Source organism: Borostomias antarcticus (genome assembly GCF_949987555.1).
Source record: "Borostomias antarcticus genome assembly, chromosome: 1".
NCBI classification, from domain to species: domain Eukaryota; kingdom Metazoa; phylum Chordata; class Actinopteri; order Stomiiformes; family Stomiidae; genus Borostomias; species Borostomias antarcticus.
The window spans coordinates 55,361,288-55,383,886 of NC_140234.1; the positions used below are offsets into that span (position 1 = coordinate 55,361,288).

General features: G+C 48.2%; 2 protein-coding genes across 2 annotated transcripts; both read left to right on the forward strand.

Moving 5' to 3' along the window:
• The first annotated feature begins 144 nt into the window (after nt 1-144).
• Nucleotides 145-3,337, forward strand: glod4 (glyoxalase domain containing 4). Its single transcript, XM_084444582.1, has 9 exons — nt 145-285; nt 442-491; nt 591-711; nt 805-949; nt 1,133-1,266; nt 1,360-1,446; nt 1,598-1,711; nt 2,503-2,589; nt 2,684-3,337. Exons 1-9 carry the CDS (start codon nt 196-198, stop codon nt 2,747-2,749), a joined length of 894 nt encoding a protein of 297 aa, XP_084300708.1. The 5' UTR covers nt 145-195; the 3' UTR covers nt 2,750-3,337.
• A 232-nt stretch (nt 3,338-3,569) lies between these two features.
• On the forward strand, nt 3,570-22,560 carry LOC311316165 (bridge-like lipid transfer protein family member 2). Its single transcript, XM_084446963.1, has 40 exons — nt 3,570-3,633; nt 4,137-4,303; nt 4,844-4,970; nt 5,158-5,207; nt 5,317-5,464; nt 6,029-6,147; nt 6,263-6,323; nt 6,435-6,615; nt 6,706-6,829; nt 6,961-7,085; nt 7,194-7,261; nt 7,365-7,501; nt 7,740-7,858; nt 8,274-8,467; nt 8,652-8,958; nt 9,123-9,328; nt 9,432-10,494; nt 11,106-11,297; nt 11,437-11,639; nt 11,741-11,859; nt 12,002-12,225; nt 12,422-12,612; nt 13,013-13,112; nt 13,223-13,422; nt 13,533-13,830; nt 13,925-14,082; nt 14,316-14,522; nt 14,716-14,815; nt 14,956-15,138; nt 15,284-15,405; nt 15,517-15,672; nt 16,075-16,193; nt 16,356-16,536; nt 16,863-16,949; nt 17,554-17,664; nt 17,769-17,904; nt 18,311-18,438; nt 18,662-18,763; nt 20,596-20,730; nt 20,997-22,560. The coding sequence occupies exons 2-40, from the start codon at nt 4,236-4,238 to the stop codon at nt 21,180-21,182; spliced, it is 6,735 nt and encodes a 2,244-aa protein (XP_084303089.1). The 5' UTR covers nt 3,570-3,633; nt 4,137-4,235; the 3' UTR covers nt 21,183-22,560.
• Nucleotides 22,561-22,599: the final 39 nt, after the last annotated feature.

The following is a 22,599-nucleotide window of genomic DNA, read 5'->3' on the forward strand; positions in this document are numbered from 1 at the left end:
ACTTTCAGTAAATCAAATTATACGTATTTTTTTCTTTTTCGTTCAGTTACTTTTTATTTCAAATGTATGAAAAATGGTACCTTCCAACAAACCTATAACAGAGCAATCGATTTCAAGGATACATAGTAGGTTACCGCACATATACAGTCGATCGCGAAGTCTCAAGTGGTCAAAGCTGTCACCTGAATTGTCATCATGACTTTACGACGAGCATTGCATTTTGTTTTCAAAGTGGGTGATAGAGACAAAACAGCCACTTTCTACCGGGATGTGCTTGGCATGAAGGTAAGAACAGACTCGAGATGGCGAAATGCATGATTCCAGGCTAGAGCAAGTTTACAGTTTTGCTAGAGCTGTACGAGTAAACATTTTGTTTAACGATGCACTTGATTTGTACTCTCAGTAAGATAAGTTAATTTATAATGTGTTTTTATCTTTCAGATTTTGCGTCACGAGGAGTTTGAAGAGGGCTGCAAGGCAACATGTAATGGGTATGATCTCTGGTCACTTTTCACTACTATGGTCATTAGTAGCCTATGGGTCATTCCCCGGGGATACTGAACCTGTTCCTGTGGTTTGTGTGTATAAAGCCCTTATGATGGAAAATGGAGTAAGACCATGGTCGGCTTTGGTGCAGAGGAGGATCATTTTGTGGCTGAGTTGACATACAATTATGGAGTTGGGGAGTATCGACTTGGCAATGATTTCCTGGTGAGTAAATATTGATACTCGTAAATGTTATTGACTAATGACGACACAAACTCTACCCTCACTAATTAAGTGTATTCCACATCTGTGTTCTAGGGGCTCACACTGCAGTCCAGCCAGGCTGTTAGCAATGCCAAGCGCCTTGGTTGGCCCCTTACTGAAGTAGGAGAGGCCCTCTATTTAGCAGAGGCTCCAGGAGGTTACCGTTTCTACTTGGTGGACAAAGACCAACCTCCCAGTGGTGTGAACCTTGTCACTTTGCACAACAATACATGTCTGCCATCTCCATATCCTTCTTTCACCTTGGATATATGTCAATATGTCATTGATATTGCAAGCGTTTGTCTGTCTTGTACCTATGATGATGATTGTCCCCATTTTTAACTATGAATAAAATATAATAAAGTATTGTTCACCTGTGCAGATCCTGTGCTGAAGGTGTGTCTGGCGGTGTCAGACCTACAGCAATCAACACATTACTGGTCCTCCCTTTTGGGGATGAAAGTGATGGAGAAACAAGAGAAGCAATCTGTTCTTATGGGATTTGCAGACACTCAGGTCTGTAATATGGAACAAAACATAGTGAGACACCTGCCATACATTTATGTTTTAGCTGAGGCTGTGGAATTGACTGTGTGTATTTCTGTGCAGTGCAAGCTGGAGCTTCATGATATTGGTGGGACAGTAGATCATGGGACAGCTTTTGGGCGGATAGCATTCTCATGCCCAAGAGAACAGGTAAAGTAGTAGTAGTAGTAGTAGTAGTAGTAATATACTACTACTATTAATAATAATAATTATTATTATTATTATAACAAAATGAAATCAATTTAGTGGTCAGTTGCATACACTTGATAAGCACAAATTGACATTGCATTTCTGTCAACAGTTACCAGACATTGAGGCCCTGATGAAAAAAGAGAACCAGAAAATCCTCACTCCATTGGTTAGCCTGGACACCCCTGGGAAGGCAACAGTAGAAGTGGTCATTTTGGCTGATCCAGTAAGTGCATTACTGAATGTTTTACATGAGTAGAGTTTCTGAAATATTGATACTAGTTTCAATACTAGTCTCCTATTCCTGAGTGTAGTGTTGTCCTCGGTCAGCCAGTTGACCTGGTGACTAATTACAAATATCTTGGTACCATAATCGACAGCAAACTGAAGTTTGATCTAAATTGTGAAATGCTATGTAAGAAAGGTCAGCAATGCCTATACTGTCTAAGGAAGCTGGCCAGATTTCAGGTCGATAGGACCTTGATGAAATTGTACTACTGCGCTTTTATTGAATCTTCCTTTTCTATTATTTGTTTCCTTATTTGTAGCCTGAGTAAAGTTTAATAGCCTTGATCAGATTTTCGAACTGCAGGTGCTCAAGATAGCTAATTCCATTTGCATGGACACTTTTCATCCTCTCAGTTCTGAGTACAAACTGCTTCCATCCGGCTCTCGCTTTCTGGCCCCCGTGACCAAGAAAAATAGATATAAATACTCCTTCATGCTTGTCTCCATCAGAGCTTTGAATGCTGCTGAGAGGAAGAGGGAATAGCACTCTATCTGTCTATCTATCTACATCCAGCACTTATTTATTCTTGCTGGCCAGCCTCTATTCCTTTTATTTATAAGTTAATGGTTGAGTTTGTTACCTGTCACGGTAAGTGATACTCACTCTCACTGTCAATCTGTTCCTGTTGTGCTGTTTTTAACAGTGATGATGTATGATTTACGTGTGCTGTAAACAAAATCGCCCTATGGGGACAACAAATAAAGTGAACTTGAACTTCTGTGGTCTAGGATGGTCATGAGATTTGCTTTGTGGGAGATGACGCATTCAAGCAGCTCTCCAAGGTGGACCCCAGTGGAAATGCTTTGCTAGATAAGGTTGGTATATTCCAATCGTGCATTAAACCATAATACTGTATGGTATTAAGCATTATACCTGACATTGTGACATCCCTTATCAATTTCTTTTTAGGCTATGGCTGAAGACAAAAGCGACGAGTGGTTTGCCAAGCACAACAAGCAGAAAGCCTCTGCATAAGTGCTGTGGACATGGTCAGCATGGTTCTACTGGAAATCAACTCGGACATTAAATCAAGTTATATGCTTTTTATAAACAGTGGGCCAGTGATGCCAGTCAAGCACTTCCTGATTGTTTATACAATTCATTTTATACTGCATCTGTCTGTGCTGAGCTAATGTGAGCAGTCTGGAGCAAGATACGACAGTATACTTTGTTGATGCAAATACATTGATGAACATGGACCAATTCTAAATTAATTTATTGTCTTATGGACCACACACTAGACGAGATGAAACACTGTTGTAACTGTAATTCTTAAGTGCTGTAAATTGCAAGTATGTCTGCACATATCCAATGTTCTTACGCTATCTAGGGTCAAGGTTTGTGTGGCCCTCTTATCATGTAATTTTGAGGGGAAGCTGTCTGCTATGTAATGGCATGGACACTTCTTTATTCAAGGGAAATTACATAAGTGCTGTGAAGAAACAGTGTCAGTTCAGTCAAAATCATTGTTTTTCTGTTCTGATGCCATTTTTGCCACTGACCTGTCCCTAGACCAATTCTTGATCCTCCTTTGTAGAGCACATGTTATATGTAATAAACTGAGAAAATACCCCGTGTCTTCTCCCCACAATCTAGTGCGATATCCGCCCAAGTAACCTAGTTAAAACCGGCGGCTGTTCCCGGGCCACAAAACGTGTGTACCTAAACAGTACAATAGATGATTCACAAGGTCGGTTGTTTTCGTGGCGACTATACCCTCCCATATCCCATATCGTGTGTTTACAGTGAAAACAACCCTGTGAAGAGGAATTGTGACTCGCTGATTAACAAATCGGGCGACCAAATATTTCTGAGCTGTATCAAGACAACATTTAAGAGTTGAAAGTGGATTCGAAAATGTATGTCTTCTACGCCAAGTTGGCTAGTGCTAGCTAGTTGACGTTATCCAAACAGTTTTCCATTGATTTCAGTTCAGGCTGCTGCAGAGCTGCTGCTACGTGGAGCCAGCTACTTGCTATTAGCTGCTGCTAGCTAACATTAGCTAATCAGATAGGCTAGCCAACAGGAAATCGATGGCTATATGTGACTACTATCAAGCTAGCTTTTTATGGTGTTACATAGCTAACGTTAGCTTAACCACTGTAGGCTAGCGAGCGTATAAAATCCTGGCTAACGTTAGCTGACGCTAGTGTCTTGAAAGCTATCTAGCTAGTGTCTTGTAACCTAGCTATGTACTGCTGGCTAGCTTTGAGCAACGAATGTTAACTAGCTAGCAACCAGGTCCGGGGCAGGCAAGCATGACTATTGACATGCACTTCAATCTTTGATAGCATATTAGAGCTATACATAACTGAGCTATTTTTCATCTCATCAACTAAAGCAAGAGGCATGTGAATGACAGGTGTCAGCAGACTCCACAGGGGCCCTAGCTGAAAGCAAAGAAGCAGCCCCATGACCAACAAGGATTGGGTGTGAACTCTGGAGCAACATTTGGGACAGAATGTCTCTCCTGCTGATCGTCCTTCTTGCAATTTTCCTGCTTGGGATACTATCTGTTCTACTTTTCAGGTAAGTTTATGATATGCAAATGTGACATTCACACCAGGCCCACATACAGAAGCCACAACATTTTTTACAACATTTTTAGACACGAAACAAAACTTGACAGCTCATATGGAATGATACCATACCTAGCATACCTAACCTTGTACACAGCATTCCACCTGACTGCTTCTTGGACATTACCCTTTATGCATGTGACTCAAGTATGAAAACTCGACCTAGAGAGAAGTCCTAAATGTTGTTGAGTTTGAGTTTACTGGTCGTGACTGCCTTGCTGCAAGTGCAAGCTGGAACCATAGTGTGGCTTTGTGCACAAACACAAGTGACAGCTTGTTACTACTGAGATTAAAGTAATGGACATGCAAACAAATACAGTTATGAAGAGGGCAAAGTGAGAGATTGTCAGTTACAGACTCCGGCATACACTGGGCTAACCTAACATGAAGAATGAAATATGAATGTTTATGTTTGACAAGGTCTGCTGATAGCTGCATGATAGTAGCCCACCATTTTTAGCTTTAAGAATGTTTTGTCTTCTGTTTTAAGATGGTTAATATGCAGCCTGGCAGTGCGATTCTTCCAGAATTCTCTGAACGCCGAGCTGAAAATTAAATCAGTTGGACTCTTCTCAGTACGAGGAATTAGTATCCAGTTTCAGCCTCAGCACACTCTGGTAGGTTGAGCTCTGAGGCTTTGTTCACTTGACATTTATGTGCGTTGCTTATGTAATGCAATTTCTCAGACTCTTCATTTGGTGGGGTGGTTGTTGGTATTGTTAATGTTCTAGGTCAGCTATAGTTGCAGGCCGATCAAAAATCTACCTCAAACCATATATGTCTTCTTGTTTGTTTTCTTTGCAGGAAATTGACCGAATATGGGTATCAAGCAAACTGTTGAACCAGGACCTGCCGTGAGTTTCCAACTATTTAATAATGTGAACCCATGACCTCAGACGTGGTACACCTAGGCAATGGTGTAATGTTCATTTGTGAAGTGATTGCTGTGGGTTTGTGTCGTAGGAGGTATCTGGCGCTGTGTGTTGGTGAGAACAGAGTGAGGTTCGACCTACAGGAGCCTCTGAGACTTCAGACACCCAAAAGCAAAAGCCATGGAGAAGAGTCAGGGAAGCTTCGTGTCAGTCCTGCAGCTTTGCGTTTCCTCTCTCAGGTATAGACAGAGCAGCACATAAATACACTCTAAGAAGAATTTGTTCTCTGAGGGTTACAACATAAACACAACAAGATGTGTACTGCTATTGCTGACTCCAATAATAATTTAACACTATACAACACTGATTATAGGAAACATTCACATTCTGTACACTTGTTTTGGCACTATAATACACCAATAACAAAATTATTAAACTTCACAATGCTATTTGTCCTTTAAATAACTTGCATGATCTCAGTTATCCAGTCCTAGCTGCTGTCTTCCTCTTACCTGAAAAACCGTAGTAATACAGTATATTGCCTGTTCAGGCTACTCTCTTCCTCTTATATGGAACATTATCACCTGTCCAGGCTGCTCACTTATTACAGGTTCATGGATGTTACACATGATGACATGCTGATGATGATTGTATTGACCATTTCATGGGATGTTCATTCAAAACAGTAATGCCACTATTTACAGTGACTGAAATTTACTAGTGACCGAAGCCTCCATTGAAAGGGTCTATATGATCAAATGTTTTGACAGTTTATGCGCTCTTCTATCTGTGTTCTCATGCAGCTTCTTTCCTTCCACATTGACTCCATCAATGTGATGGTGCTGAATCTGGCCCTGTCCGAGTCATTATGGCACATGACCATCACTGGCATCACCCTGCTGCTCAACCACCAGAGCAAAAGGTAGATACACACCCTCATGACACCCGTATACAGCAGATCCCACCATACTCTTGTCATTGCTCTTATTTTGCACTACATTATACAATGCAAACTACTTTATTGAAAACTTTTACAGGTTGGCCTGGGACTTTTCAGTGGGGCAGCTAAGCAGCAAAGTGCTCAAAAGCAGTCGGCTGGTGAGTAAGCCGTCTGAACAATTCCTAACGCTTCAGTAAAGGCGAGTTAAATGTTCCTGTAGGAAACCACCACCGTAGGGCACTGAGCCTGACGTGTGCTGTGCCCAGCAGGACACGTGTCTGGCGGAGGTGTCCCTGAGCCTGGGGCTGTCCGGGGACGTGAGTCTGCCCGACCTGCGTCCGGGTCGGCTGTCCCTGTGCGTGAGGACCCTGTTGGCAGAGCTGCACGAAGGCCTGTTCGTTAGCCAGCTCCTGCTGCCTCTGTCACCCCAGAGGAACGCTCTCTCAGCTGGTGAGCTATGAGATTGATGATGAGATGATTCGGAGAAACCGCTGGGGACGTATTCACTTCCTATTCCTGGTCTTCTTTTTTTTTTTTTAGGATATGACCAGGATGAGTATATCCAGACGGAGGCAGTGGAGCGGGTTCATCAGCTGGTTCCCCAGAAAGTCAACGTGGAGTTTGAGAACACCAACATAACCCTGTCAATGCACAGTCAGAAAAGGTGATTCATCGATTATAGCTTCATGTACTGTATCTCTGTTTTTTTTTGTGTTCTTCCATGTCTGTGTGTATGCAGCTATATGATTTCCTCTGAGGTTGTGTTTCTCCTGTTTATCTATCTGAATCATTCAGACACTTGAACTGGACCCTGAAATGCCTGAAAATGGGCTATGGACGCGAGGATGAAAAGCTGCCCCTCAGGAGCTTCAGCCCTGAGCTGAGCTTCCCCCAGAGCAGCCTGGAGCTCCTCCTGGAGGGTGAGAGGAGACAAGGGCTTTGCACTAGTCAGGGGTGGTGGGAGAGAGAGAGAATCTAATGACGGCTGAGTGCTCAAAATGACAACTACCCCTTTATTTGTTCAACAGATGGACTTCTGCTTTCACAGAGCAGACAAAGAATTATTTGCCTCAACACACTAAAGACTGTCCTGCAGGTGACTGACACTCACTAGTTTTGATGGTTACATCGAATTAAAGTCCTTCAATATTGACATATGTAAGCCCAGGCTGCAACGAGTTTGATCTTGTTGTCTCCAGGTGACATCGGTGGACATCTCGGGGTCAGTCACAGTCAACACCTGCATCATCCACTACCGTCATCAGGAGTTTTCCCATTGGCTGGACCTGTTTCCATGGGAACAGCTCCTTTACAGGAAACCAGCTCATAGAAAGAAGTATGGAACATTTTTGCCTGACAAACCTTATTAGAGAGAGTTACTGTACACAGATTTGATTGTCTGAAACTGGGATTGAATAACTGAAACTAAAAACTATTTGTAGGTGGTTTGTAACCTGCAATATTAACCTACTAACCCATGGCATCCTGTCCTCACCCATGTGTGCGTGTGCATTGTGATTTGTATGGTGGTGTGTTAGTCCTGTGGAGTATTTGCATACCCTCCTCCCCCACAGGCGTTTCCCCCACCTAGAAGCCCCAGTGATGATCAGCTCCTCTGTGTCCAATGTCAACGTGTCTGTTCAGCTGGGCGACACGCCACCCTTCGCCCTGGGCTTCATCTCAGCTAGTTCAGGTACTGCTGATTGTATACACAGTACACACACACACACACGTACAAACAAACACACACACACACACGCACACACAAAACAAGGTAAAAACAGGCTTAAGAAACTGTCCGATATAATACAAAGTGTGTGGTCTATTTGCTTGAAACTTTAGAAAAATGTCAAAGAGCATTCCTTAAACTGTCACAGTACCTGGTATGTTGACTGTTGAATCAACCTTTCCAAACAAACCAAGCCCAGCTAGATTAGATAAGTGCTTTCCCAAAGGACAGTGAGCTTTTGTCATTCGTTATACATTAACTACCATTCCTTCATATGTGCTTACTCAAATTGTAGCGCAGTGACCTTCGCAGTAATGATAGTAAAGCTACTGTTAAATCCCGGACTGTTGCCATGGCTGGCTCTGCTGTGTCTCCTCAGAGCTGCAGCATCTCCTGGACATCCAGACCGATGCGGAGAGCCTGCAGAGCCAGGGTGTGCACCAGCGTGGCTCCCTGTCCCTGGACCACTTCTGGTGGAGGGTGGGCCAAGGCTCCCACATCCAGCAGGCCCCCCACCCCCCTGGCAAACACGTGTGGGGCGAGGCACTCATCCTGGACTGCCTCACCATGCAGGTAGAGAGAACCCCAGTCTCGCCTCCTGTCGCCACGACAGCCATCTTAAAGACATTACACCAGACCGTATTTCCTCCGACTGCGTCACATCAACGCCATGAGCATTGCCAGATATGATCGTTTTTTTCCCGTTGTCTACCATTAGAGCGACGACGCGCTTCTTTTCTCTCCACCATCTCTACAGGGGACCTTCAGCAAGCCCCAGCAGGAGTCGAGCAGCCACACTCGCAGCCTGATGGTGGAGTCCACTCTGAAAGGCCTGCAGGTGGAGGTGTCGGAGACCTGCGCTTCGTGTCTGTCCCGCCTGCTGTCTCTCTGTAACCTGCCCGGCAACAGGAGGCTGAAGGCGGCCGAGCCTCCCGATGTGGTGCCGGCGTCGGCCCAGGCTGACGGGGCCGCCTCCCCCATCTCCCCCGCCCACATACCCCTGATCTTCAAACTGGAGTGTAGTCTGGAGGACGTCAACGTGTTCACGCTCTCCAACGTGGCGGGTAGGTCTAATGGAGAGAGTCATTGCGTTAGATCTCACTCTCCGGCTGGTCCTACGATCATTAGGGATGCAACGGTACAGTTAGCCCACGGTTCAATGCGTGTCTCGGTTTTTCAGGTCACGGTGGTTAACGGCCGTGTTGTTTGTGTGCGTACAATCCTGCAGGCGCAGTGTCTTTGCGAGTGGACGCAGTGGAAGCCCTGGGCTCGGGGGAGAGCTCCAGTGTGTCCGTCCGGGGAGTGTGTCTGTCTGTGGTCAAGGCTCTCACAGAGACCATGGAGTCCTGCTGTCCCGCTGGCCAGACCCCCAGCCCCGTCCTCGAACTCACCACCCTGGTCCTCTGCTACCACGTCACCACCCGGACGCTGGAGGTAAGCGCCGCGCCCCCTAACCTCTATCCTATCACGACGCTTCTATCCAGATCCGTGCAGATCCACGCAGGTTGAGACTCGTGGTTTGTCTGTCCCTCTGCAGGTCAGGTGTGAAGAGGAGCTGACGGTACAGTGGACACCGTCAGACCACATGTTTCTCTACCACCACGCGACAGAGAGCCAGGGTTGCTGGACAATGCTGTGTGGCTCTCTGGGTGTGCAGCAAGCAGAGGAGGATGTGGGAGATCCACCGGAGAGTCATACCGCCCCATGCCGGGGCGAAGGCCTGCGCGTGCGCGTGGAGCTAGGACGTACCCGCCTCCAGGCGCACGTGACCAACCAGAACTACATCCTGTGGCACACGGAAGCCCTCGCCGTCTCCGCGCACGCCGGCTCCATGCACCTGCGCTCGCCCGACCTGCTGCTCAACTTCGACGGGAACGACATCTTCTCCTTCAAGGGCCTGGACGTCCAGACGCACCCCGAGCTGAAGGAGATGCGGCAGCACCGAGACCAGTTCCCCTTCCTCGCGACGCCGCAGAACCGCACCTGGGTCTTCACCTGCCCCAGCCTGGCCGTGGAGTTCCCCCACCAGTACAACTTCTCCAGCACCTTCGACGAGGCCATCAGCGTGCAGAAGTGGCTGAAGACCCTGCACCACACGCCGGGCCTGTCAGCGGCCCCCCAGCCCCTCCCCCCGGACCTGGTCGTCCGGATCAGCCAGTTCTCCTTCGTCTTCCTGGACGACGTCTTCGAGATCAAGCTGCGGGACAACTACGAGCTGATGAAGGACGAGAACAAGGAGAGCGCCAAGCGGCTTCAGCTGCTGGACAAGAAGGTGGCGGACCTGAGGAAGCAGCACGGCGAGCTGCTGCCCGCCAGGAAGATCGAGGAGCTGTACACGTCGCTGGAGAGGAAGCACATCGAGATCTACATCCAGCGCTCGCGCCGCCTCTACGCCAACACGCCCATGAGGAAGTCGCTGCTGACTTGGACGGTGTCGGACCTGGAGCTGGTGGCGCTGGCGGACCAGTCTCTCCACGGGCCCGACCGGGTCAGAGAGCAGCTCCGCGACGTCGACGGCGTCAGTCCCTTCCCCAGAGACGGGCTCGCCCTGGTGGTCCAGTGGTGTAGAGTCATCAAGTTCAAACTCACCGCCTACCTGGGTGAGTGACGCAGACATCGGACCAGTTTCGTTTAGAGCAGTTAGTCACGTATTCACATTAGGGCTGTATATCATCTTGGATTTCGCGATACGATACGCATCACGATACACAGGTCACGATTCGATACGTATCACGATACAGAGGTCACGATACAATACGATACGATACGTATTGCGATACACACATCATTTACTGAAAGATTTTAAGTGTTCAAGACTGAAAACTGAATGGCTCAAATGCACTATATAGATAACTCAAACTCAATGACTGGACAGAGAGCTAGCTAATAAATATTTTACATTTGATATCCATGCTTTTTAAACTGTCAACATTGTAGTATTTATGGTTTTTCAAAATGATTTATATGTATGCTTTTTTAACTTAATATTGTAGAATATGCTTTTTAAACTGGATTTAAAAATGTAAATCAAAAAAAAAAATTTTTTTTTTTTTTTTTTTAATTTTACAGCGCCCGGCTGTATCGATACTCCGGGCTGAAAGATCGATACAGTATCGCGAGACTACGTACCGCGATGCATCGTTGTATCGATACAATCCTACAGCCCTAATTCACATGATGACGGATTTCTCCCCTCTCTCTCCTGGACCAGTGAGGATCCGGGACTATCCCCGCTACCTGTTTGAGATCCGGGACTGGGAGCTGTCGGGGCGTCTGATTGGTACGGAGCAGGACGGACAGGCCAGGGGTCGCCGCAAACAGGTGGTCCCGTTGGGCCAGCCCTGGGGGGATGTCACCGTGCACAGGAACATGCCTCCACTCAAGTTCTACTACGATTTCCACTGTGAGTCATGGCCCTAATACATTTTCCTTCTTGTTGTTTTATTAACGGTTTAACGATTTCATCTGTCAACATTCACAGGAAGCTGTACTAATATTTCTTGTCCTGTGTCCACCGATTTTCCCCACTTCTCTCTACACAGCCAACATATCCCTGTACACTATTGTATGGGGGCCTTGTTGGGACCCTGCCTGGACGCTGATTGGCCAAGTGGTTGACCTGCTGACCAAGCCCACAGTTGACCCCTCCCCTCCTCTGGCCTGGTGGGACAAGAGCCGGCTGCTGATGCATGGACGCTGGGTCATGGACATAGAGCAGGCCAATCTGCACCAGCTGGCCACTGAGGTCAGATACTTCCACCCAACTCTTCTCATACATGTTTTATAGGATTCTTTAGATATTACTGTAATAGGTGTTTTTGTAACAACCTTTTCTCTTCTTTGCAGGACCCCTATAACACTACAGAGAACATGCACTGGGAATGGAGCAAACTCAACTATGACTGGAACCCTGGGCAGTTTGTCTTTAAAGGAGACATGGACGTCAACGTCAGGACAGCCTCCAAGTAAAGCGGAGCACTAATATCTGGTTTTCTAAATGGCTTCCAAAGTGAAACCAGCTGTCTATGCAAGTTTCGGAGTTTGAATGTTTTGTATGTTTCTGAATGTTTGTGGGTGGTTTTTATTATTATATTTTGTCCCCCTCAGGTATGACGACATCTGTTTCCTGCACCTGCCCAACCTGTGCATGACCCTTGACCTCCAGTGGTTGTGTCACGGCAACCCCCACGACCACCACGCTGTGACGCTCTGCTGTGTGGAGAACGTCTCGGACGTGACCTCGGGGCAACCTCACGACTCCTACAGAGCCTTCCGCTCCGAGAACCTCAACCTCTCCATCACCATGGACCTCAACCAGCACTGCGGCACAGGTGGGGGTGGGGGGGGGCTGTCTGTTAGCCCACTGATAGGACTGCTTCTGGCGTGGCTCCGCTAACATCAGCTGTGATCAGCCAGACATGCGTTCTAAAGGGTTTGTGTATAGACAGAAAAACTGAAAATGCATTGTGAAAATCCATTGTGAACTAGAACTAGTAAAAACGTATTGTCTGTGTCTCCCCGTCTCAGAGCCATGCCAGCCCAGGATCCTGCTCTATAGTAGTACGCTGCGCTGGATGCAGAACTTCTGGGCCACTTGGACCGGTGTGTCGCGGCCCATCTGCAGGGGCGAGCTCTTCCACAGCCTCAGACCCGTCCGCAAGAAGCTGGGTCAGCACTGCAAACAGATGTCCTACACCGCCGCCTTCCCAGAGCTACAAGTGAGTCAGTTTGCACCCTCATCTATGAAGAGCTGTGGCTGTCCGACAGTATCCATACTGTCCCTCTGTCCGGGAGATCTACAGTATCCATACTCTCCCTCTGTCCTGGAGATCTACAGTATCCATACTGTCCCTCTGTCCGGGAGATCTACAGTATCCATACTCTCCCTCTGTCCGGGAGATCTACAGTATCCATACTCTCCCTCTGTCCGGGAGATCTACAGTATCCATACTCTCCCTCTGTCCGGGAGATCTACAGTATCCATACTCTCCCTCTGTCCTGGAGATCTACAGTATCCATACTTTCTAATGAGTCTTACTTTTATACATCTCCCATGACGAGACTACTGTTATTGGGAATTTCACCCATGTGACCGCGGGTGTGCTTTCCGCTCTGCAGGTGCATTACTGGGCCTCGTTCGCCCAGCAGAGAGGCGTCCAGGTGGAGTGCAGCCGAGGCCACGTCTTCACCAGAGGAACGCAGAGGCTCATCCCGCAGGGTAAAGCGCCGCTCCCCAAACGCCAAACGCTTTTTATACACACCAGGGAGAGGCTGCGACCGTCTTAGACGGCGGTATGTGAACCGACCCTGCCTGCCTGTGTTCCCCAGCTGGCACCGTGATGAGGAGGCTGATCTCGGAGTGGAACCTGACCCAGATGGTGAGCGAGCTCACGGAGATGACGGTGCACCTCATGGCCTCCACCTGGGACGAGACGGCCGACCACCAGATCAACGCCCAGGTGAAGAAGACCCACCTGTTCAGCCTGTCCTCCCTCAGCTACCAGCGCCAGAGCAACCGCATGGAGGAGGTAAGACCACCTGGACACGGTGTTTACGTCTTACGTCTCAAGCACTGCATCTGGAGGTTTTTAAGAGGCTTTCCCGGGGATGAGTGGCGCTTGAATTGTTTTTTCGACAGGAGGTAAACCCCAAGGACGAGTGCAACGCCTCTTACACCCACAAGCTGTGCCTGGTGGACCTGCGGGCCTCGTGGACCACCACGAACAGGAACATAGCCTTCGGCCTGTACGACGGCTACAAGAAGGCCGCCGTGCTGAAGAGGAACCTCTCCACCGAGGCCCTGAAGGGCATGAGGATCGACACGCAGTTGCAGGCCAAGAAGCTCAAACGCACCCTCTCCAGCTACTCCCCCACCACCGCCCCCTCTGCCCCAGCCATGCCCAGCACCAGCCGCGCCGAGAAGAGCCAGAATGAAGGTGAGGAGTAGGAGGAGGAGGAAGAGCCGAGTCTCTCCAAAGGACGTGGCTCGGGCTTCTCTTTTGTTTACTCCCTTCTTCCTCTGTCTGGCAGGGACCACCATGCTCCAGAAGCTGATCGAGGAGACGGACAAGTTCGTGGTGTTCTCCGAGGAGGACTCGGGCGTGAGCGACCAGCTGTGCGGCATCGCCGCCTGCCAGACCGACGACGTCTACAACCGCAACTGGTTCATCGAGCTGGTCAACTGTCAGGTACCGGCGCCCAAGCCGAACATTCAAACCTTTCGCCTTTCTCAAGATCCATGACTTAAGATCATCGCAATTAATTACAACTGTCCCGTTTTGTTCTCGGACAGTCTTCTAAAAACCTAAATCCCCACAGACTTTCCGGTTCGAGGTAAAGAACGGCTTTTATCTTCGCGCTCCAGGCGCCCGTGTCCAGTGTCGTGACCCTCTCCTCCTCATGCTCTCTCTACGACGTGCAGATGATGCTGCGTGGCACGGAGACCGCCGGCTGCGTGCTGGTGTCGGCGGCCAAGGCCCAGCTGCTGCAGTGCGAGCACGACCCCGCCTGGTACAACGACACGCTCAAGCAGAAGACCACCTGGACGTGCCTGCTGGACGGCATGCAGTACTTCGCCACCATGGAGCCCAACCCCTCGGAGCAGGAGGACTGGCAGCTGTGGCTGGAGGTGGGCATCACCTCACGGTCTCCCGACCGCCATGAAGCTCCACAGACGCCGAATGCTGTTGCGGTTTCGATGACCCCCCTGGCCAAAACCCAGGGCCACAGGTTAGCTGTTATTGACTGTGTTTGTCCCGGTTGTGTGTGTGTTGTGTGTGTTGTGTGTGTGTTGTGTGTGTTGTGTGTGTGTTGTGACACAGGTGAAAAACATCGAGGAGCACCGGGAGCGAAACCTGGACTCTGTGCTGGAGCTGATGGAGAGTGGCCAGGCTGTGGGAGGCATGGTCAGCACCACCACAGGTACTGCTACACACACACACACACACACCCCATCACCGGCGATCACTCAAGACGAGTATGATTGATGACGACGACACGCACACACACTCACGCACTACTCTCAGAACTCAACCGTGCGCCTCTGTCTGTCTGTCCACCAGACTGGAACCTGCCGGCCCAGGTGAACGACACACAGCAGGTGCAGCGCATCATCTCTCGCTGCAGCTGTCGCATGTACTACATCGGCTACAGCCACGACATCGACCCGGATCTGGCCACTCAGATCAAACCCCCGGAGCTGCGGGGCAGCCATGAGAAAGAAGATCTGCTGAAGAAACAGGCCGGTGAGACCCCCCCCCCCCCCCCCTCCCCCCCAGCGCGCTCAAAGACGACATCTACAACCACGTCACTCAGATGCTCACGCTCTTAACGGCGTTCGGCCGGTAAACGCGAGGCCTTATACGCTTTGCTCCCCTGTTGCCATTCTAGGGGCTGTGGACACCTTCACCCTCATTCACCACGACCTGGAGATCTCCACCAACCCCGTGCAGTACGCCATGATCCTGGACATCGTCAACAACCTGCTGCTACACGTGGAGCCCAAACGCAAGGTACCCGAGGCGCAACTCCCGCCTCCCCCCGCAATTAAGCCTCCCGATTGGCCGTTTTGAAACGCGGGCCCGCGGGGGCGACCCTCACCCGGTCTTTTGCCGTGTGCGCAGGAGCACAGCGAGAAGAAGCAGCGCGTCCGCTTCCAGCTGGAGATCTCCAGCAACCCCGAGGAGCAGCGCAGCAGCATCCTGCACCTCCAGGAGGCCGTCCGGCAGCACGTGGCCCAGATCCGACACCTGGAGAAGCAGATCTACTCCAACATCAGGGTCAGGCTCGGTATCCGTGGAGATTCCATATGCCGTTTCGGCTCAGTATCTAGGCCAGTGTCCATCTCAATATATTGCCTCAGTAAGATCATCTATTCTTCGATCAATTTTGACACAGTACAAAAGTGCAATAGGCAATAGTACTTCTTTCATACTTTAGTAAGCCCATATCCAGGGCTGAAAATGAACACCTGCCACCGGCCAAATGCAGGTCAAATTTCCAATTGGCGACTAGATTTCGGAAGGCTATCTGAAAAAAATATATATACTTGGCCGGTAGATTTTTTCATCTACAGTCCCCTTGGCAGGTGACTCACTGTGAGCCATAATGTTAATTTTCACCCCTGCCCATATCCATGCTGCTCAGACATGCGTTGTGTGTCTGCTCTGTGTGCCGACCAGGCCCAGGAGGAACTGAGAGAAGACGAGCTGTCGGACATCAACGTCAAGCTGCAGAACCAGCTCAACCAGGAGAAGACGGACATGCAGATGAAGAGCGAGGAGCTCAACATCCTCATCAGGTTGAGCTGAACGTCATCACGCGCCACATTTTCTCAATGCCCACGAAGGGAAGTAAAAATGTAATTTCACAAACTCCATTTCTTTCCACTCCTCCTGTGCGTGCGTGTGCGTGGCGGGGGGTCTGTGGGTCTGTGTGTGTGTGCGTGCTTGCATGCGCGCAGGTGTTTTAAAGACTTCCAGCTGCAGAGGGCCAACAAACTGGAGCTGCGGAAGCCCCCCGAGGACGTGAGCGTGGTCCGGAGGACGGAGATCTGCTTCGCCCAGGCGCGCTGGTGCCTCACCGAGGAGGACGGCCAGCTGGGCATCGCCGAGCTGGAGCTGCAGAGGTTCATGTACAGCAAGGTGGGCACTAGTCTCGGAGCCAGACTCTCTACGGAGGAGAGAGTCTGGACTTCAGCCGCTTAGAATTTGTAAAAGGAAGTTCTTAACTTCCGGTCCAGACTGTCTACTACTCTCTACGGAATTTTGACGGGATATCCGCCCGTTTTTTCCCCAACTTCCTTCAACAAAATTTTGTCGTTTTCAATTGTATTATCACCGGGGGCTTACTGCTATATGACACTGGTTACTCAGCCTCAGGGCAGATGCACTAGAACTATCTGTGATGGGATAGTGGCAACCCTGCTTCAGACGCTGATCGTGTGTTGAACCCCCCCCCCTCCCGCCAGCTGAACAAGTCGGACGACACGGCAGAGCATCTCCTGGAGCTGGGCTGGTTCACCATGAACAACCTGCTGCCCAACGCAGCCTACAAGGTAACCCCGGACCCGCCCGCTCGAGGACGTTAGTTGACCTGCCGTTCACACCGAGGCCACTAGGCTGCGCCCGCATGTGTTTCTAAGTCTCTCTGCTGGTTTCCTCCTGTGCAGCATGTGAGGGTACGTATGGTGCCGGTACAGTAACTGGGCGTCGCCGTCAGTGTTGACGCCATCGCACCTCTCCACTCAGGACCATGGGGCTCGCATGTTTGCTGTCGGCCTCTGGAATGTCCACCTTTGCCCCTGCCTCCTCCATTTCATTGCGTGTGTTCGTACCATTGTGTGAATACGGTGCTGTTTCCTGTTTGACGTCATTGTGTTGGTTTTTCGAACACCCCCCCCCTCCCAGTGTACAGGGGGTAGATCCATCCTTGAATGGATTGATCGATATATCTTCTCACTCATCTTGCACGCTGAGTTGACAAATCTCGCATCAACCGTGACACCATTTTGCAGAGAGTTCCATGAGTCCGAATAAAACCCCAAAACATCCGTTTCGAAGATCTTGCACGTCGTGATCTTGACTAATATCGTGAGACGAGTTTGATTCTGCCACGTTGTTGTTTAGAGTTCGAATGGACACCCCCTCTTTCTCTCCCAGGTGGTGCTGCGGCCTCAGAGCACCTGTCAGTCCGGGCGCCAGTTCGCCCTGCGCATCTTCAGCAAGGTGCGGCCCCCGGTGGGAGGCATCTCGGTCAAGGAGCACTTTGAGGTGAGCATTTGACCCCTTCCGACATTTCAACGGGGAACCATGAGGTGCATCTGCAGTTGGGCCGTGTTTTTTTTTTTTTTTACAGCTGGCATCTCTCTCCTCAGGTGAACGTGGTGCCTCTCACCATCCAGCTCATGTACCAGTTCTTCAAAAGGATGATGGGATTTTTCTTTCCGGGAAGGAATGTCGAGGAGGAGGAAGTTGCTGATGAGGAGGACAAGTTCCGCTTGGTCACTACTGGTACGTTGTGCCCACTCCAGTTATTGACCTCCAGCTGTACTGTGTGTATGACTTGCTTCAATGTATGGTGGAGTTGCCCCCCTACTCCTTCTTCTCTACCTGGATGCAGGATCTGGAAATCCATACCTCTCAGCTAGCCAATCAATAACAGCTTCCGTTGTCTTTGCCTGTCCCTCGTGTGGTATTGGATTGCTAGTTGCCCCTGGTGGCTATTATAAGCCTGTGTTGACTCCAGCATGACCTTCAGTAGCGTACTGTATGCACCTCTGTGTGTGTGTGTGTGTGTGTGTGTGTGTGTGTGAGATAGTGTCAGTTCTCTAGTGGGTTGCAGAGGGAGTATAGGGTGTATAATCTGATGTGGAGAGTCATCCAGAGGGCACAGTGCTGATGTTGTGATGTGTCCCAGGTATCCCTGTCGTCAAGCCTCGCCAGCTTTCCGAGGACACCATAGGGGCCCTGGGCCCCAGCAAAGGGGTCACCCAGGGGTTGAACCGCACCGCAGGGGTCAGGAGGTCATTCCGAAAGCCCCCAGAGGTATTATGTGTGTATGAATAAGCTCTCAGGAAAGATCAGTAACACTGATCAGTAACACTGTAAACAGGAAAGTATCGTTGCTTGATCCTCCAATCCTCACAAAATGTGAATTTTGAAAATACTAAAAGTCTTTTTGAGTTCAGATGTGATACCAAACGTCTTCTATATTCTCTGTACAGTATATGGTTTAGTATGGCTAATTTGTCTCATTTTTCTCCCCCAGCATCCTGTCGATGACATAGACAAGATGAAGGAGAGAGCAGCCATGAATAACTCCTTTATTTACATCAAGATTCCTCAGGTCCCTCTCTGTGTCAGCTACAAGGTGGGTGGTGCCTACTGTTTACTGCATAGACACCTCCAGCCAGTGCTGTTCATTACTGAACCAGGGCTCGAAATTGCGACCGTTTTGGTCGCATATGCTCCTGAAATGTAATCAGTGCAACCTCGAATCGTTCATTGTACTCCCCCTACGCTCCTGTCTCTGAGACTATATCCAGGTGTGCAAGAGACTCCTTATCTATAATCTGTGCGACCTCAAAATATAATAGCGAGCGTTAGGGCGAGTGCACATAATTATTCTGGTGCAACCTTTTTTCCATTCGGACGTCCCTTTCTCTGTATTCGCTAGTCTCGTTCACAATAGCGGTGAAAAGGAAACTGTTCCTCCCATGACTTAAACGCCTAAACAGCCATATCCCGCCTTAGGAGCGTCGCAGAAACACAGGGTTTGAACTGGGAAAAAGCTCTCGACTTCACAGAGGTGCCTAACATGGACTCAAGTTATCAAGCTGGAGTTATCAACCACAGATAATGCTTTCTCTATGGGAGTGTGGAGCCCTTCTCCATTCATTGACCTAAAACCACTAGTCTACAGTAGCCTACATGTTTGTCCTGACAACCTATGTTATAGTCAGAGTGCCTTGATATGCCCTCACAAATGTTCTAGGCTGTTATTTAAAAATAAAATGGCTTACAATTTGTGAATGGTTTTCAAAAGTTTATATACTGTATATATAAGACATTTTAGTTATCATACCGCCAAAATTTCATGCCTAGCTATAATACAACAAATCTATTACAAATTGGCCTATTGTTGGTGCTCCTTACATTTCGCTGGGTGCTTCTACATTTTGCTGGTGTTCCTACATTTTTGAAGCACTAGTGCTACCAAGTAAACAGGTTGATTTTGAGCCCTGTGAACTACACAGGGAAAGGTGATGTGGCCACAAACCAGGTCCCTCACGTGCTGTTTATCAGGCCTGTGATTCTAAAATACCTTCACATCTGGAATTTTGTTGTCTCTGTTTCATCCTATTGAACAGACACCATGTCATCATGTTATGATACTGCCTGTCAGCAGTACAATATCAGTGGGAACTAAACAGAATGTACCACTGCAGCAAGGTTATAATAGTTGTGCTTTTTTTTTATTAGTTTTTATTTTCATATCCTTTTAACTTTTTGCTTTCAGTTTAGTTGTAATTGGTTTTTAAACCGGGTTTGCTTGTTTCGTTTTTATTGTTTGAAAACACTTGGTCTTAGTGTAGCTTTTATTAGTTTCAGTATTAGTTTTAGGTTTTTTTCTTCTGCGCTAGCCTCGTGAGACTATCCTGATCTCGCAAGCTCACGCTGTTTCGCTCCGTGTGAAACAAACCATCTGGTGCACATAAGGTTACTTCTTCGCAGGGGCATAGCAAAAAAAGGAGAATAGATTTAATAACTACCCAAAATACTAGGCTTAGTTATATATGAGATGAAAGAGACTTAAATGTTTTTTTTGCAAAGCCTATTTTTTTTTGTTTTTATCTCAGTTAACCAAATGTTTTTTCACACCTAGTTTTGTTTTTTTCATTAGTTTTCGTTAACTATAATAACCTTGCACTGCAGGTTTATTTACTCCTCAGTAAGCGCACAGGCACAAAATATTCACCATTACTGAATCCCATTTTGATGTCATCAGCAAATAAGTATTTTGTATGTGTATGTGTGTGTGTGTGTGTGTGTGTGTGTGTGTGTGTGTGTGTGTGTGTGTGTGTGTGTGTGTGTGTGTGTGTGTGTGTGTGTGTGTGTGTGTGTGTGTGTGTGTGTGTGTGTGTGTGTGTGTGTGTGTGTGTGTGTGTGCGCGCGCACGCACGCGTACGCGTACCTTCTTAGGGTGAAAAGAGCAGTGTGGACTGGAAGGACCTGAACCTTGTCCTGCCATGTCTGGAGTACCACAACAACACGTGGACCTGGCTGGACTTTGCCATGGCTGTGAAGAGGGACAGTCGAAAAAATCTGGTGGCACAGGTACAAGCCTCAGAAACCCTCTCACACAGCCAGGATTGGCAAAACCATGAGCTGCATTATACTGTAGCACCAGACCACGCTTGTCAAAATAACATCCGGTTATTAAGTTCAAGGCCACGAAAATGTCGATCCTTGCTCAAAGCCATCTTTGCCTCAGCTGTCACAGTCAATAGCCAGCGTATATTGGAGTTTCTATTTGTGTGTTCTGAAGTGACACGTACATGTCATGTTTCTAAACCTTTGTACCTCTCCCCCCCACCATGAAGATGATCAAGGAGAAGCTGCGTCTGAAGCCTGCGTCGGGCGGCGAGGCTCGTGGTAAGGCATCTGAGGGGAAGTCCGACAGCTTCATGCAGCAGCAGGAAGAAGATGAGAAGGCCAGGCTTCTTATCGGCCTCAGCACCGCCGATAAGAGCTCCAGCAAGAAGAGCATCTTCAGTCGCCGCAAGTGACACAAGACTCACACACACACACACACACCGAGACAGCACTGCACCACACTGTACTGCACCATGCTCTACGGCAGCTTCCAACCACAATCCCTGGCCTAGGGAATCAGGGGGAGACCAGACAAGTCTGTTGTGTGTCTGAACATTTCTAGCCTGAGGTGACAGACTCTGGTGGTGTGTGGAGAGCTGGGGATGGATCAGTCCTAATAGTTCAGGACCAGCCCCCTTGACCAGTAAGCCTGCAGAACCTCAAAAAGGATGTTCTATCTGGACTGTGGGGGAGGTCTTCTTCTCATCCAGGGGAACCCTGACCTGTGAGCCTGCAGAACCTAAAAAGGATGTTCTATCTGGACTGTGGGGGAGGTCTTCTTCTCATCCAGGGGAACCCTGACCTGTGAGCCTGCAGAACCTAAAAAGGATGTTTTAGATGATGGTGGTCTTCTCCTAGTCCAGTCACCGTATCTCGTAGAACTGCTGTGTAACAGAGCATTTCAGCAATGGCCAGTTCACTGATGTATGGCCAGGAACATCAGGAACATCAGGGTGACTGACCAAGTATATTGTTGTTTTCTTTGTCTATTTGTTTTTGTGCCGTACATTATCAACTAAGTGAAATTCCATGACCAATTTATATACTTGAGGCTTCCACGATATAGTGTATATTTCTTTCACGGTATACCTGGGACTATTTTGGGGTTGTGGTTCACAGTTCATTTTTCCTGATTGGGTTGCTTTGTTCGAATGGTTTAACTGAGAGCACGTTTTCCTGCAGGCTCAGGAAAACACTGTCTCTGGACGTATGAAACTCGATTGAATGCACCTTGAAAACCATTCAAATGTTTGTGGTTAAAAACACCCTGATCTATGAGCACGTCACTAGGCACACTGTATTCTTAGCCTATTTAGCCGACTGATTTCTATGCAGTTTTACTCACCACCATATCATGATGTCACTGACTAGGAAGTCACTGTACAGTAAATGTTAACTAAATATATCTACTTTTTTCACAATATTGTATGAGACTTCCTACAAGTTACCATATCTCAAAGAGGGCTGAAAATGTATTGTTCCTCAACATATCTGTGCAATATATCAAAAACAAAGCAGTGAAAAATGTCTATTATATGTCCTTGTATTTCACAGCACTTGCTCCAATTGCCTATTGATAGTCATGGATAAAGAATTTTGTTGCAGCTCATGGTTGAATGTTTTTGTAATTTTAACACTGAAGCACTTTTTAAGCAAAGTATTTTCTGATATTTTTGTAACCATGTTTTTGTTGTGTTGAATTACAATTGTACTGCTGAGTTTGTTATTCGGCTACAGCATGGGGGATGTCAAATATTGTTGCCTACAATATTTAAAGTAAAGCGATTATATTTCAGTGAATTATTATATTCTTTTTCTTCTGCAATATAA

What these genes read in the sequence shown, in the direction of transcription:
- glod4 (XM_084444582.1), top strand. Translation starts at nt 196, where the DNA reads ATGACTTTACGACGAGCATTGCATTTTGTTTTCAAAGTGGGTGATAGA. An exon ending in TGCAAGGCAACATGTAATGG is followed by an intron (nt 492 to 590) that starts GTATGATCTCTG and finishes GTGTGTATAAAG; the next exon opens with CCCTTATGATGGAAAATGGA. An exon ending in TCTCATGCCCAAGAGAACAG is followed by an intron (nt 1,447 to 1,597) that starts GTAAAGTAGTAG and finishes TTCTGTCAACAG; the next exon opens with TTACCAGACATTGAGGCCCT.
- LOC311316165 (XM_084446963.1), top strand. Translation starts at nt 4,236, where the DNA reads ATGTCTCTCCTGCTGATCGTCCTTCTTGCAATTTTCCTGCTTGGGATA. An exon ending in CACGCTCTCCAACGTGGCGG is followed by an intron (nt 8,959 to 9,122) that starts GTAGGTCTAATG and finishes ACAATCCTGCAG; the next exon opens with GCGCAGTGTCTTTGCGAGTG. An exon ending in TCGAGCTGGTCAACTGTCAG is followed by an intron (nt 14,083 to 14,315) that starts GTACCGGCGCCC and finishes TACGACGTGCAG; the next exon opens with ATGATGCTGCGTGGCACGGA.